The sequence below is a fragment of the Morchella importuna genome (genome assembly GCF_003444635.1).
Source record: "Morchella importuna strain M04M26 chromosome Unknown Morimp01GS050, whole genome shotgun sequence".
Classification (NCBI taxonomy): domain Eukaryota; kingdom Fungi; phylum Ascomycota; class Pezizomycetes; order Pezizales; family Morchellaceae; genus Morchella; species Morchella importuna.
Window position 1 is genome coordinate 174,929 of NW_025763447.1, and position 15,673 is coordinate 190,601.

Genomic DNA, 15,673 nt, shown 5'->3' on the forward strand with positions numbered 1-15,673 from the left:
TTGTATTAGAAATACGGTAATTCCCAGCTTCGAAGTTTCAAAGTTCACTAATATTTTGGTGTCAAGATCGAAATAACTTGCAACTCGAGCGCTCGATCGCCCAGTGGGATTACTAGGTCGTATTATTCAAGTACAATACCCACTCTCAAGGCTCAAAGCTGAAAGTCAAACATAGCGGGGTATCCTCACGTTCATTAGTGCTCGTGTAAGCATGTGATTGAATTACTTCGCATTGCAGCAACTCCTGGCTCACTAATTCTAATCAGTCTCAACATTCACTCGTCGCGGAATTGACGTCCTGATATCGCTGCAAAGAAACCAAGTGGTTTAACTGCATATGTTACCTCAAGGAAAAGAATTATCTTAAGTACGTGTATCATAGATACCTTTCTAATCACAATCATACTTGCTAACTTTCTTTAGGTCACACCAAATGCACTTTCGTTATATACATATGTGGTGTATGATATACAACCGAATTAATACCATTTGCTATACTCAGATTCCAATTGGAAACCTTTTATTGATTTCGGCGATAAAGATGGTTAAAATTCCAATAGTGGGGTAAATCGGTAATATCACCAATGAGGGAACATCATATTACTCCGGTTCCTAGTAGGTGGCTGGAGTGAAAAGAAATTCTTGTGAATTTCATGACCTCGTGGAGGTAGATTCACCATCGTGTACTAAATCTTTCCGAATAACACTTCTCATTGCTGCTAGAAATATTAAAGTCCGCCCTAAGGTATTGATAACTCAACTACCACCCGGCATCTAACTCGACATGTAGAAGTGCACACACTCAAGTAATCAGTCTAAATTTATACCGGAGAAAATATGAAACTGTCCTATTGTTTTTGCAGAATGAGAAAAAAATTGACGGAAAGAACCCTGGGAAAATCCGAACCTGATCAGCTGGGCCGAAGGCCAATGATTGGAATATGTAGAAATGGTGGGGGGAAGAGGAATGCTTTAGTATACGGACATAATCGGTTTTGGACCAAAACACCTAGGTAAGGTAAGGAGTACGATATAGTTCTCGACTATTTTAATATAGGTATATATTAAAAAGATACATGTTTGTCTGATGAGAACGTACAGGAAGCCCCGCGGGGTGGGTCTGAGACATCGTGGGAATAGCCTAATCATATTTAGATAGATGCCAAGCTTTGGCGTACATCTAAGACACATTGTTTTTTAACTGCAGCTGGTATTTACCAAGTCGAATTGATATGAAGGAATACTAGGAGTTTAAAATCGAAAATTAAATGGTCAGATTTCATGTAATGGATTGATGTCTAAAGAGCCAACTTAGAAAATATCGAGAATCTAAACTGTGAAATACTTCTGTATATCACTAGGAATTATTGGCGCGGACTGAGCATAAGCTGGTGAGTTATTTGCAGCATATATATATCCAGGTTCAGTCGAGCTCAGTTCCATGCCCGAGAAACGTTGGAAAAACCACTGAATAGAAGATTTAATAGCGAATTTAGTAGCTAGAGCTAGAGACCTTAAATTGAAATTTGGCTTGTACCGAAAATTCTTCTACTCCTACGTGTCTTCTATGACCTCTGGTCATCATATTCTACTGTAATTTCAAGGTCCATCATTAACACTGTTCTCTCTAGACATCGATGCAACTCAACATTCATCAAACTTACCACCGAACGAAAAATTTCCATACCTTATCGAATAGGACCGTAACCTAATATACGTTGCGAGTATACACTAGAGGATGGTCCGACTCAAGGAGATCAGGGACAAGCTCCGTCCAAATGCTTCATTCCGATCCTGGCAGGCCTCTCACACCTTTGGTGGAACTACAAAATCGAAACCCCTCTACATTGCGGGCTTTCGCCGCAAAAGTTTCTATTATATTGCCGGTTTAGCCGCAACCACAGTATTGGTTGGTGGCGTAACAGGTGGTGTGGGTGTTCGGGGCAGTCTAAGAAATGCCAAGGACCTTGGGCAGGCGGAGGGAGCACTCGGGCAGCTGGTAGAAACTAGTATGACACAGACCAGAATAAGAACTCTGACGAGTGATGGACTCTTGATATTGACAACGGTTATTTCAAGCTTCATAACCACTGCCCAGAGAGGAGGCGGTGTTACTGTGATAAGGACCACGGGAGCAGACGGTGAAATAGTGACAATTCTGGGTGCTATAACCTTCGTTACGAATTCAGATAATAAGATACAGCAGAAGACACTGGTAGGGAGTACTTACTACGTCACGGAAACAGATGGTGTGACTGTACCTACAACGGTATATGGAGCAGCGACTACAGTCACTGAAACCGATGGAGATGTCGTGACAGTCACCATGTACTCTGAATTGACAGTTTTGACTGAGGCTGATGGGGATCTCACTACTTCTCTGCGAAGCCAATCGAGAAATGGAGCGGGTGAAGCGACGACTAGTGCTGGGACACCAAGGTATGAGCATCTCTTTTCAGGTAGATAGCTATTAAAAGTACTGACAGAATCTAGCACGTCCTCAAACCCTTCCAGTACAGTAAACCCTTCTTCTTCAACCGCGTCTTCCTCTTCGATATCGAGTACGGGCTCACCAACGGTAGCAACATCATCTTCTCCGAGCTCCACCTCAGTCTCCACCTCATCCTCATCTACCGGCGGAGCTGGCGGTGGAAGTAGTTTTTCCGGAGAAGGAACATTTTATACCCCCGGTGTTGGGTCATGTGGTACTGATAATTCAGAAGCAGAATTTGTAGCAGCTTTGAGTAGAGTGCTTTTTGACGCTACAGGAATAGCAAATCCTAACAATAACCCTTATTGTGGTCGTAGAGCATTGGTGAAAGCTGCAGGATCCGGATCCAGAAGGCGGCTACTTCAGAGAGGAGCCATGACTGAAGCAGAAACCACGAGGACATTTTATACGGGCAATTCTACTTGCAGCAGGAACGAGTTATTGGAAAGCAGGAGTCAGAAAGAAAGCAGGAGGTTGCGAATAAGGTCGCAATTGGGAATAGGCCCGGAGAGGCCTTTGAAGCTATCGCCGCGTCTAGGATCCCCGAGTGGGCATATATTGCCAACGCCAGTCATCATGCAAGATTCATCAAGCGCAACTCTAATAGCGCCGCCAATGATTACCCCTCCACCGCCAAATCGTAGCATAGACATATATAAACGACAAGCTGGGGGCGGCGGTGTTACGGTAACAATAGTTGACAGATGCCCTGTCTGTGCACAATATGATTTGGATTTGAGTCCTGCTGCCTTCGATGTCATTGGAGATCAGGATGCGGGAAGAATCGCAATCGAATGGAGTTGGTTGGACTGAGACATCGGATTGGAAATGATAGGTTTTAGAATTGTCAAGCCAGCTCAAGAGGTTCGACATCTACGCCTGGAATACTCCTGCGTATATGATTTCCTATTTTTACAAAGGGGTTTTGTTATTAAACGCTATGATGGGTATTTTTGGGGTTGTTTTGTGTATTTCACTAGACATTTTGGTGCAACTAGATGAAGGTTGCATGTTGATGTCGTTTTAGAGCGTTTGACAACCCTTTTTACCTTCTATGGTGTTGTTTATTCTACATGGTATAATAGTGGGCAAGCAGTGTTGAATTAGAGGTTTTTTCTTGATCCGTTGATCATTGGCTTTCTGCGATCTGATATATGAACCTCATGAACAACAGTCCAGATGGGATTTATTTTGTTAATTCCCAATATGAGTGTGCACGATATCTTTTGATTGAAGCTGCTATGAATTGAGACCTACTATACCTAAGTGCGATCAATACTCTTGGTAGTACTTTACCTGCAGGATTTGTAGTCAACCCTAACCCACGATTATGGATTCTCGTGACATCATAAAAGTGGTTTAAATACCTCACAGTCTTGTATCAAGGTTTTTAGCATATTCTTCACCCAATTCACAAAAAAAAATTCACCTCCAATTAGCCCGCCCAAAATGCCCATCAAGATCCTCGTGATAAACCCCAACTCCACCGCCTCCATGACGGGCTCCATCGTGCAACTCCTCACATCCATAACGCCCCCCGACGTCGTCTTCGTACCCTTCACAGCGCCCGCGCCTGCCCCGCCGTCCATCAACGACTCGGCCGACTGCCAGACGTCCGCCGACGTCGCGTTGCCACTGCTCCTCCCGATCCTCGACGACTACGCTGGTTTTATTGTTTGCTGCTACAGCGAGCACCCGCTCGTGCCACTACTCAAGTCGCACACCTCTAACCCGGTGGTCGGGATTTTCGAGGCGTCGGTGACGGCGTCGCTGCATCTGCTGCGCCCGGGACAGAAGTTTGGGATTGTGACGACGGGGAGGATCTGGGAGGAATTGTTGGGCGCGGGTGTGCATAGGTTTTTGGGGGGTGCGGGGGAGGGCGTGTTTGCGGGAGTGGAGAGTACGGGGTTGACGGCGGTGCAGCTGCATGAGGTTGCGAAAGAGGAGGTGGAGAGGCGGATTGGGGAGGCGGCGGAGAGGTTGTTAAGGAGGGGGGATGTGGGCGTTGTGTGTTTGGGGTGTGCGGGGATGGTGGGCATGGGGGAGGCGGTGGGGAAGGCGGCGGCGAGGGTGAAGGCGGATGTTAGAGTTGTGGATGGGGTTGTGGCGGCGGCGGGGGTTGTGGTGGGGTTGGTGCGGGGGATGTGGGCGTGAGGGGATTGGGGATGAGGGGAGGGGAGTTATTTGTAGCTAGGTTGTAGGCATGGATGGAGTGGGCATCTGGGCCGGGGTGCTGCTGGATGGAGAGCTTTTGGTTAGGTTGTTTTAGCTTCACGACTTAGCACTCAGAACTGGAATCGAGCTAGCATTCAACTTGTTTTTGCCGTTGATGACTTTATTTGTAATATCGTTACAGTGAACTAAAAAAGAAACAACTTAACCACTCCAGTCGCTTGTACAGTTTAAAACCCCGTTATACAAAAAAAGAGACCCATTGCTTCCTCCCATGATATTACGCGCCGTTAAAAGAGTGTATGTTTCTATCCGTGACAATATTGTGCCTGATAACTACTGAATCAGTTTCCGATCGCTCAATGAATTTTTAGAGACAAGAAGGGAGTGCTAACCGTCTACCTGAAGCAGTTGAACCCGCAGCAGCTAAACCTAGCATTGGGCCTGACGCCGTGTCTGTTGGCAGAGAAGCCGAGCCCGAAACGACGGCCGCCGGTAGCTTTTGAGTAGGTGAAAGGCATTGTTGTAGTAGTAGATTTATTTGGTAGTAGAGGTATAAGTAGTCTTTGATATGTCAGTTGATGTCCTAAATCCAAAGAGTAGAAGAGGTGAATTTACAGTTTATGTTTAGTATTCGAGTTAATGTCTGATGGAGATCACAAAGAAAAGCCAGTGCCAAAAGCTTAATACTTATACCTTTTTTGCCCCCGTCTTCCCTTTGTATTTCACCGCGCCCTGGTTGGTGCCAGAGCCCTTTACTTTTCTTTCAGGGAACAAAAAAAAAATCAGGAATTCCCTACTATGAAACTCTGGGCGTACCGCATCGCATTGTGGCTTTATGACTTTACAGGCTCTCAGCTACTCTCTCGTCATGGCGTGTTACAAATGACATCACAGGTCGCCACACTGTGGCTGGGCTCGTGGCGCAGCAGATGGTTACATTACTGCCAAGAGGTTGGATTTGGCCGAAAAGGGTCTTGGCGGTGGAGGGAGGTATTTGAGGAGATCTTCGCGGTTTTTTTTCTCCCTTGAACTTTTCGCTGCTCCAACCTCTTTTTTTCTCATCACCAAGTTTGCGCCATGACAACTAACAACGACAAACAGTGAACAGTCACTAACAGAATGGTATGTTATTCCAATTCTTCTCTTATTGTACTCTGCGCAATGCCCCAAACATCTTATGATGATTACCAAAACACAATGCATAGTTCAACTGAGGTCTACTAGCCAATGTTGATAAAATAAGCCATCGTCTTTCGCTCCTATCTGATCCTTCCTCTCATCTAATCACTTCACAATCTCGCACACTGTTTCATGTGAATGAAAGCTAACATTGCGCGAAAAGATTTATAGATTTTATCGCATATGAAATGAGGGGTCGTCATCATCATCATCCTCACGTGGCCTTGGGGAAGTTTGCGCCCGCCCTGTCTGTCCACCACGAGGAAGCGGGGAACATTATACTACGGGGATTTTCAATTTTCCCCGCAAGCGGAAGATCTCCATTCTCTCGTTGGCGCGAAGGGGGGGCTTATATTTCTAGAAATAATAATAATAAAAATTGATATACACCATGTTGTCTTAACCCGCGTGAGTTCGTGCATAACAGTGAATTTCACGAGCCAAACCTGAAGATCTACAGTCGAGAATGAATGTTTCTCATGTTGCGGGGTTACTTTGTACTTACCCCACGTCTCGTGCCTCGCTCGATCACATCTTTTGATGATATGACCTTGAGCTGGATTACCCTTGTGCCTTGTGCTCATGTGGTTTAAGTAGACAAGACTGAAAATTTCGTTGCTTTTTGAGTACGGCTCTGCTAGGGAATCTCCATAGATGGTGGGGTCGTAATTGTCGACGAGATATCTCAAAATCTCTCTCTTTTCTTATTTCCTTTCCTTGCAGATATGAGGCTGCTACATTTAAGCCTACATATCTGTATCTAGAAAAGAAATCCTCTGTGGGGGGAAAAAATAAAAATACATATGCAGGGATTCGCATCGCGCTCAACGATGACGAAGGTGAAATGATCGCAGAACCTAGATTTGCCCGTAACACAGAAACGAAATACCCGAACAAACCCGTTGGTTCGTTCATCCGTCGTCAATTCCATCGCCCCCATCATGGCCATGCGGGAAGTGTGGGAGAGTCCTGGAGAGCTAGAGCAGAGAGAAGTAGCGGGGGGTGTCCTCCCAATCAAACCGGATCTCATCTGGGCGAGTAAAACCCGGAAACGAGATCTTCCTCTTCCTCTAGCCACTCACTTGATCCAACTTTGTATCTAGATAGAGGTGTTACGAGTTTCTATCGAGCAAAAACCCATACTCGCCCCGGTATTAGTAATCATCATTCCAGGGCATCTACCAGGATGTAGACAGCTGATTAGGCTGACCCTCCCCCCGTTTGCTCGATAGAAACTCGTAAGCTCCCGCCTGTCTCTGATAACCGAACTGTAGGTTCACTGCTACTCCCTGTACCTCCGTCGGGAGCCAAGGGTGCACCTAGAGTAGGGATTCTGGGGAGACCGGCTATCAGGGTTCCCTATTTCTTACTCGATCAAAAGTCCTAACTGGACGTAGATAGAGATAAGCCTCAATCAAGGCATGGGGGGTGGGTGTGTGATAAGCTGGAGTAGTTAGAAGTTAGAGTTCCTAGTCTGGTTACAGAGTCTTCTTGGTCCTGTCTTGTCTCGTCTGGTTTTGTTTCGTCTCACAGGTAGTAGGGCTAGGTAGACTCAGTAGAAGAGCACGAGACAACAGCTTTCCCCGTGACAGCTCTATAGACAGCTTATCGTGTCGTGTCGCGTGGAACGGGTGTGCCTAGGAGATTAGTTTAGTTTTGAGCGTGGGCAGTGGGAGTAAGCGATGCTAGCTAGGTAGATAGATGGATCCTCCGGGCTGTTATCTTTGTAGTTATCTAGGCTGCGCTCCCCGGGTGGTGCAGTGAGGATATCGATATCTACATCCTAGAGCCCCTCGAGTACGATACGGAGTTTTTCTGGCTGGGGGTAGTTTTGTTTTTCCTTTTTGATTTTTTCCTACTCAACTATTTGCCTCTACGAGCAGCTCGGCGAATCAGATCACTGTTTTGTTTCTCATAGGCCTGCAGCAAACTACCCCAGGAAAACAGGACCGCTTCAGTAGTAGTAGATCTTGGTACTTTCTTAGCAGGTATGATGGGATGCATAGCATAGCATTGCATAGCGATCTTTTATTTTTTACACTTTCCACCCTCCGAGATTAAAGTATGGTACTAGCCGGTATATAAGTAGTTGGCCCACTCCCTCCCCATGATGGCATCTTCATCCTCATCATCATCCTCCTCCTCCCCACCACCACCCTCTTCGACAGCTCGCGCACTTGAGGGAGAACCATTGCTCGGGTATAGACGGCCACACACGATGAGCGCAAAAACGAGACTGGGAAGGCTTGTGAAGAGGCTGGAGACGGAGCATGAGGAGGGATTGACGAATGCGCAGTTGATGCTGACGAATGATGATTTGAAGCCTGGTAGGATTTCCTCTTTCTTTTTTGATTTCTCGTATTGCAATTACCTACCCTATCGGCCTTGCCTTGCGGATATGACTCGGGGTGGGCTGTTATTTCTTTTGGATTGGTTGATTAGTGGTTCGTGGTGGATGGTGGTGGTCGTGTTACTATCTACTGGAGTTTGAGTGACTTCGATCTAGAGAAACATCACGCTCCTAGCTAGTATATACTCGGGGGATGGCAATTGGAATGTTGCGGGGGGAGAAACAGGTTAGAGTGGGCCAAGGGTTTGGTTGTGGTTATTGTTACCATTACCGGCTGTTATCACCGGTGATATATTGGCAGCGTTGCGACAACCTTCGGTGATTACTTGCATGCAGATTGGATGGATTATTGCTTTTTGCAACTGTTGAACAAGAAAATAATGTCTCAAAGTCAGCTCCCCAGCTAACATTCTGGTGTTCCTACAGTTGAGCCTGCGCGGAGGACATGGGGTCCATGGAACTTTGTCGGTTTTTGGATTGCCGATTCATTTAATATTGTCAGTATTCCCTCTTCTCTTTTTTGTTTCTTGCATTCCTCGAGATTAGTAGGCAATATGAAGGAGCGTAAATTGACTGGGAAATTGTGTTCGCCTGCTTGCAGAATACATGGATGATCTCCTCCTCGATGATCATCGCCGGTCTCTCCTGGTGGCAGTCATGGCTTTGCGTCTGGATCGGTTACTTCTTCGCTGCAAGCTTCATTTGTGCCACTGGCCGCATCGGCGCAACCTACCATATCGGCTTCCCCGTCGTCGCGCGCTCGTCCTTTGGAATCTGGGGCTCCCTCTGGCCCGTCTTTAACCGCGCCGGTATGGCCTGTGTCTGGTACGGCGTGCAGTCCTGGATCGGGGGTGAATGTATCTACCTCATGATACGCTCGGTCTGGACGGCGTTCGAGGATGTGCCAAATACGTTCCCAGACAGTGTGGGCACGACGACAAAGTACTTTGTCTCGTTCTTTATCTTTTGGTTGATATCGCTGCCGGCGATTTGGTTCCCTGTGCACCAGATCAGACACCTATTTACGTTCAAGGCGTTTGTGGTGCCTATTGCTGGCTTTGCGTTCTTTGGGTGGAGTGTGCACAAGGCCGGCGGGTTGGGCCCCATCGTGCACCAGCCGAATACTGTTCATGGGAGCACTCTGGCATGGGCCTTTGTGAGCGGCATCATGAGCTCAATTGCGAACTTTGCGACGTTGGTTGTGAATGGTGAGGATTGGTATCAATGATTTCTGATCGGGTTTTGACTGACGGTCGATGGTAGATCCTGATTTTACTCGTTTTGCGACTAAACCAAGCGACTCGCTGTGGTCCCAGCTGATTTCAATTCGTAAGTCCGGCTTTATAGTGAGATTCTCTCCTTTGAGCATCAATACTAACAAGCTTCCAGCCTGCTCGTTCGCCCTGACCTCCTTCGTCGGCATCATTGTCTCCTCCTCCTCAATGGTAATCTACAAGGAGGCCATCTGGAACCCCCTCTCCCTCCTTGAGCGCTTCGTCCAAGAAGGCGGCTCCGGCAACCGCGCCGGCGTCTTCTTCATCTCCGCCGCCTTCGCGCTAGCCCAACTTGGGACCAACATCGCCGCAAACTCCGTCTCGGCGGGCTCGGACACCACCGCACTCCTCCCCCGCTTCATCAACATCCGCCGCGGCGGCTACCTCTGCGCAACCGTCGGCCTCGCAATGTGCCCGTGGAAACTCCTGTCGACGACCAACAACTTCACTCTGTATCTCTCCTCGTACTCGGTCTTCCTCTCATCCATTGCCGGTGTCATGCTTTGTGACTACTATGTGGTCCGCAAGGGCTACTTAGAGATCCGCTCGCTGTACACGGCGAGAAAGTCGGCGCCGTACTACTATACGTACGGTATCCATTGGCGTGCATATGTGGCATACGTTGCTGGCATCTTGATCAACGTTGTTGGCTTTGCGGGCGCTATTGGCAGGAAGGTACCGATTGGGGCGACGTATATATACAATGTGAACTTCTTTGCCGGGTTCCTTGTTTCGTCGGCCGTCTACTGGGGGCTCTGTAAGGTATCGCCAATCCCGGCCTGTGCGGAGACGTGGACAGAGGTGGGTGATGAGATCACGGAGGTGAGATTGGCGGAGGATGATGGTGATAGCAGTGGATATGATGTTGAGGGAGGGAGGAAAGAGGAGGGGAAGGGGGAGAGGTGCATAGGCAGGGATATGGCACGGATGCTTATTAGTTAGGGCTGGCGTTTCTTTTTTTCTTTTTCTCACTTTACTTACTTTTGATGCTAGTTGATGATCGGTACCACATGTATCTTGGATTCTTTCTTTTCTTTTGTTTATTGGGATGATCTGCCTTTATGTTGATCGAGGAGATGTATGAGTACCCGTAGTTGTAGACCCTTGCGGCGCGAGTTGATAGATCTAGATCTATTTAGTGACGAGAATGGCATAGAAACCATTGAGATTTAAATCTTGCAAGGCATGACCACGATAATAATATGTAGAGTAGAGCGAATGACCTTCCCAGCTAGTTACGGGGGTAGGTAGGGTACATATATGTACCTGGAACAGCAGCTCCCCACTAAGATCATCTGCGCGCCAGCACACTTACACTAAACTCCACAGATCCCTTAATTCGGGGCAATTTGCGTCTCACCACACAAAATCCGGGGCTAGCTGTAAGTGAGTGTCAGTCGGCGGTGCAGGATTGACCTACTTGTGGCTAAAGTAAAATTGCTTAGATCGTGGTATTGAAATATGAGAATCTTGGCGCAATGTGGAAATGCCTCGAATGTTGGCGATAGGGGATGTAGAGTTGCCTAACCAAGTACATGATCCCATCTCGGCGTAGAGCCTTGAATATCCAGAATGGGTGAAATAACTATTGGCTTGTCGACATCACTAGACGTAACTTCATGGATTCTCATTCGGTACGTCACTAATCGTGATGTGGAGTTTATGCATTGCGTTAGAACTCTAATATTCCCATCGAGACGGGCGACGGTCTATGCCTTGTTCGTTAATAAACCTATCCACTTCACCTTATCGTTGCGCATGCGCATCAGAACTCGGGTCAATCATAAATACAATACTGTAGCTAATCCAATCCAATCAGGTAAATAGTGCATCATGTCACAGGCGGGAAGGTCATGCTGTGTAACCCGCACGGAATGACTCATCCTATTTACTTGACTTCCCACAAAATGGCCAGATGTAGATATAGATACATCGTACTTTCCTGATTTGGTATTTATTCGTTGTCCACTGCGTTGTTATTTCCTTATCAGGTTCTTATTAGTGAAGGATAAACTCGCATTTGAGTTACTGTTACCGGTTCGCCATTGACCCAGAAAGGACCATTCGCTAACAGGGGTAGCTCGCTATCTGCACAGCCCCCTCGATGACTCTTACCCCAACGTGCAGACGAAGGAAAGAGTCATCGCAAGTGTGTAGTGCGTAGATCGAGCACCTGACTCCGCGTCGCGCGAACAGTGAGAAACACGCTCGACGCGACTTCCCAAATAAAAAGCCAGTCGCGCCGCGCAATTATGGAGACACCAAAATTCACATCTTGTGGCATTCTCTCTGCTCACCTTACATTGGAAAGAAATCCGCGTCTCTCTTGCCCCCAAGTGATCTCTCTGCTAGATCAGCTACCCTCAATTGAAATACCTAGCTTGGCCTACACCACAGGAACTACCAGCGCACCGCTACCGCCCCATTGAACAATCAAGCGCATTGCGATTCCGCAACCATTCCCATTTTGAAACTTTTCTAGAATCCAATCGATTGTTTTGAGAGAGGATATTTATCGCACAATGGCAAATCCACTCAGCAAGTTTACTATAGCTGTTAGCGGCTCACAGAAAGGATATACTCAAGGTAAGATTAACAAAACAACCAGGGTTTGTTGTGTATCTAACTCGCCTCTTAATCTAGTAAATCTCGAGTCTTTAATAGCTAGCAATGGAGGAGCTTTCGTAAAAGCCATTGAGCCTGGAACCACTCATCTCGTTACTACCCAGGCCGACGTAGACAAGCGGTCCGCAAAAGGTGCCACAAGAACCGATTGGAGAATTGTCCTCTGCGATTAAGTTTATATTACTGACTTATTGTCTTTGCGAAAAATAGTACGATCTGCGCAAGCTTCTGGTATACACGTCGTATCACTCGACTGGCTTCTTGAATCCATTGAGTCCAAGAAAGCTCTCGCGGAAACGGGTTATGTCTTTGGTTCTATTCAACCAGCCCCTACCACTACCACAGTTGCCGGAAAGTCGGCGGATGGCTCAGATCCTGCTCAACCTCCTAGAAGGATGTCCAAACGTACCGCATCTAATCTGAAGGATATGGCAAAGAATGAGGACCAGGAGGAAGAAAAGCCGGCGCCCAAGAAGACAAAAGGTAGCCAGGGCAAGAGCAAAAGGAACGAAGACCAAGATGTGGATATGGAAGACGCACCCCCGAAGGCGGCAGATGGAGTAAAGACAGTCAAGGGGGAGGATGAAGAGGACACTAAGGACGCGGCAAAACCGGAGGAGAAAAAGGCCAAAGCTTCGACAAAAGGCAAGGGAAAAGCCAAGAAGGAGCCCACCCCAGAGCCAGAGGAAGTAAAGCCTAAAATGAAGACTGTGATAAAGAAAGGCAAAGCTCCAGTCGACGAATACTGTCCATTAGCCAGTATGTTTCCCTCGATCTTTCTGGGTCTGTCCGATAAGGCGCTCTTGCTTACTATATTCGATCGGTTCTATAGACAGAGTCCATGTTTATGTGGATGGAGCTGGCGTTGTTTACGATGCAACTCTTAACCAGACTGACATTGGGAATAATAACAACAAGTTCTACTATTGCCAGGTAACAGATTTCGAGGCCTTGGATTTAAATGACAATGACTGATATATTATGAATTTGCTGTAGCTGCTCGAGTCGGATCCGAACATAAACAAATCCTACAGTTACTCTGTTTGGGTTCGCTTTGGCCGTGTTGGCGAGAGAGGGCAAACAAAAATGTATGTTGAGGATGTGAGTCACTCTCAGGCTCTATCAGTATTCCAGAAACAGTTCAGGAGCAAAACTGGTCAGCCTTGGGAAAACCGTGCGGATGCCCATGGTGGGCCTAAAAGATATGCATTCTTGGAGAGAAATTATGAAGAGGCCGAAGAAGAGGATGCAGATGAGGACGCTGGAGGTTCGGCCGGAGGGGAGGCCGCAAAGCTAGTGAAGAGTAGCTTGGCTAAGCCCCTTCAAAACTTGATGCAGTTGATTTTCAATACAGATATCATGTATGTTGTATCCACCCCTCTGGTTTTTCTTACCCAGGCTTTCCAGAATATATCTAATCTCTTTCCAAAGGCAACAATCCATGGCGTCTATGTCTTATGACAGCAACAAACTCCCTCTCGGAAAGTTATCGAAGGAGGTTATCTCTCGTGGATACCAAACTTTGAAGGACATCGGTGAAGTCATTGAACAGAAGCCTGGCTATCTCCAAAAGTTCTCGGATTTTGGTAGCAACCGCGTGGAAATCTTAAACCGCTTATCCAACAGATATTACACTGTCATTCCACATAGTTTTGGCAGAAACGTCCCCCCTGTCATCGATAGCGGCCCCAAACTAAAGAGGGAGGTTGAGCTGATTGAGAATCTCAGTGATATGGCTCTAACAACCAAGATAATGAATGATACGAGAGTTGCTAGCACTGACGGCATTCATCCGTTGGATAAACAATTCGGTAGTCTGGGTCTTAACGAAGCTATTCCCCGTATGTTCCCTATGTTCCCTATGTTCCTACCTTGTCTATTGCTAACAGAATCAATGGTTAGTGGATAAATACACTCCGGAGTTCAAGAACCTCGAAGCCTATGTTAAAAAGACACAAGGAAAGACTCATCGCATGAACTTGAAAGTGGAGGAAATCTTCCGTGTTACCCGCTCAGTAGAGGAGGAACACTGGCAAAACGCTGGCTGGGACAAACTTGCTTCTGATAATCGTTATCTTCTTTGGCACGGTTCCAGAACAACCAATTTTGCGGGAATTCTAAGCCAAGGGTTGCGTATTGCCCCGCCAGAGGCACCAGTGAATGGTTATATGTTTGGTAAAGGCATATACCTTGCTGATATCGTTTCCAAGAGTGCAAACTACTGTTGCGCGGGAGTCAGTTCTTCCTTTTCTCCCTTTACGAGTCTGCTTCTTCATGTGACGGTAGAGCTTTTTCTAACGTTTCTTCTTAATAGTCTTCTAATAACACAGGACTCTTGCTCCTTTGTGAGGCACAGCTTGGTGACCCCATGTTTGAATTAAATGGATCAGATTACAATGCTGCCCAAAACTGCGCCAAAGCAAATGCGCTCGCTACCAAGGGACTTGGTCGATCTGTGCCTCTTAAATGGGAAGATGCTAGTGTGGTGAATGAGAGCTTAAAAGGGGTTAAAATGGTCTGTTCCGCTCTTTACAGTTCTTTTGGGGCTTAGTTCTGATTTAAGTAAATAGCCTGCGGTTACTGCGCCCGAGGCCAATATTACAGGAGATGATCCTACCATAAAACAAGGAAGCTATCGATCTTTGCAGTATAACGAGGTATGTACTCACTTAGGGGGGCTTATGACTTCGTTATCTTTGCTGACTTCGCGATAGTACATTGTATACAAAACGAGTCAGGTTAAGATCAGGTATCTTTTCCGGTGCAGGTTCAATTAGCCCATATATATGCCTTTGTTGGCATATGCGAGGGAAAACTGAGTTGATTTCTCTGTTCAATGCGTTCCCTTATAATTTTGTTTGTTCGTTTTATGAGTAAACCTTTCTGTAAAATAAATAATGCACACTTTTTGGTTTTGAAAAGGCCTTGATAGATACATTAAGCACATCCACTAGCTCAAACGGGCGACTTATACGATACAGCGGCTCACTCTTGTACAGTATGGAGGCATCAACTGGGACTGATTTAAACTTTCTAAATGAGATATAAGTCATCATTCAGTCTCTTTGCAAATTACTGTCCTGCCTGGTTGTGAAAGGGGGAAAAATAGCCTTAAGAGTGTGTCTCCGTTCACCGCTTGGTTCCTCGCCTGTCCCAATAATTGGAGTATTCAAAGTCGATTAAGTGGGTGAAACAACTCATAGAGTTGTCGGCACCGCTAGCTAGTAATTCGACAGTACATTTATGGATTCTGGTTCGGAGCTAATGACGGAGGATGAATGTTGACAAAGGGCTTGGCTAGCTTGCTGGCAAATAACTACATGTACATGTACATGTTAACCATTGTGCACCACCGTCTTGTCTATTCCCAAGCCTAGGACTTCTGACTACATGTACTTACATGATGAAACTGTAAGAGCCCATCTGGCACATTCACAGCAAAAGCTCCAGATATATATCTGCAAGTATGGTACCTATCTAGCGTGTCCCCGGAACGGTTAGTTCGGGCCCTGCGTGTTCAGATTCGTCTGTTCGATGCTCTGTATATAAATGGATGGATAACCTCAACCGTTCTACCTA

General features: G+C 46.6%; 5 protein-coding genes across 5 annotated transcripts; 4 read left to right on the forward strand and 1 right to left on the reverse strand.

Moving 5' to 3' along the window:
- Nucleotides 1–1,738: 1,738 nt before the first annotated feature.
- Nucleotides 1,739–3,304, forward strand: LAJ45_10779 (uncharacterized protein; the record flags this gene model as incomplete). The annotated part of the gene is made up of 2 exons (XM_046120294.1): nucleotides 1,739–2,439; nucleotides 2,494–3,304. The coding sequence occupies 2 exons, from the start codon at nucleotides 1,739–1,741 to the stop codon at nucleotides 3,302–3,304; spliced, it is 1,512 nt and encodes a 503-aa protein (XP_045966522.1).
- Nucleotides 3,305–3,985: 681 nt separating this feature from the next.
- Nucleotides 3,986–4,645, forward strand: LAJ45_10780 (uncharacterized protein; the record flags this gene model as incomplete). The annotated part of the gene is made up of 1 exon (XM_046120295.1): nucleotides 3,986–4,645. The coding sequence occupies one exon, from the start codon at nucleotides 3,986–3,988 to the stop codon at nucleotides 4,643–4,645; it is 660 nt and encodes a 219-aa protein (XP_045966523.1).
- A 298-nt stretch (nucleotides 4,646–4,943) lies between these two features.
- Nucleotides 4,944–5,492, reverse strand: LAJ45_10781 (uncharacterized protein; the record flags this gene model as incomplete). Its single annotated transcript, XM_046120296.1, has 5 exons — nucleotides 4,944–4,992; nucleotides 5,059–5,227; nucleotides 5,282–5,309; nucleotides 5,360–5,421; nucleotides 5,483–5,492. The coding sequence occupies 5 exons, from the start codon at nucleotides 5,490–5,492 to the stop codon at nucleotides 4,944–4,946; spliced, it is 318 nt and encodes a 105-aa protein (XP_045966524.1).
- A 2,463-nt stretch (nucleotides 5,493–7,955) lies between these two features.
- LAJ45_10782 (uncharacterized protein) lies at nucleotides 7,956–10,411 on the forward strand (the record flags this gene model as incomplete). Its single annotated transcript, XM_046120297.1, has 5 exons — nucleotides 7,956–8,172; nucleotides 8,622–8,692; nucleotides 8,797–9,403; nucleotides 9,459–9,524; nucleotides 9,585–10,411. 5 exons carry the CDS (start codon nucleotides 7,956–7,958, stop codon nucleotides 10,409–10,411), a joined length of 1,788 nt encoding a protein of 595 aa, XP_045966525.1.
- A 1,580-nt stretch (nucleotides 10,412–11,991) lies between these two features.
- LAJ45_10783 (uncharacterized protein) lies at nucleotides 11,992–14,871 on the forward strand (the record flags this gene model as incomplete). Its single annotated transcript, XM_046120298.1, has 10 exons — nucleotides 11,992–12,055; nucleotides 12,113–12,226; nucleotides 12,305–12,853; nucleotides 12,927–13,027; nucleotides 13,091–13,455; nucleotides 13,526–13,935; nucleotides 13,997–14,328; nucleotides 14,409–14,609; nucleotides 14,665–14,751; nucleotides 14,809–14,871. The coding sequence occupies 10 exons, from the start codon at nucleotides 11,992–11,994 to the stop codon at nucleotides 14,869–14,871; spliced, it is 2,286 nt and encodes a 761-aa protein (XP_045966526.1).
- Between the last annotated feature and the right edge of the window lie 802 nt (nucleotides 14,872–15,673).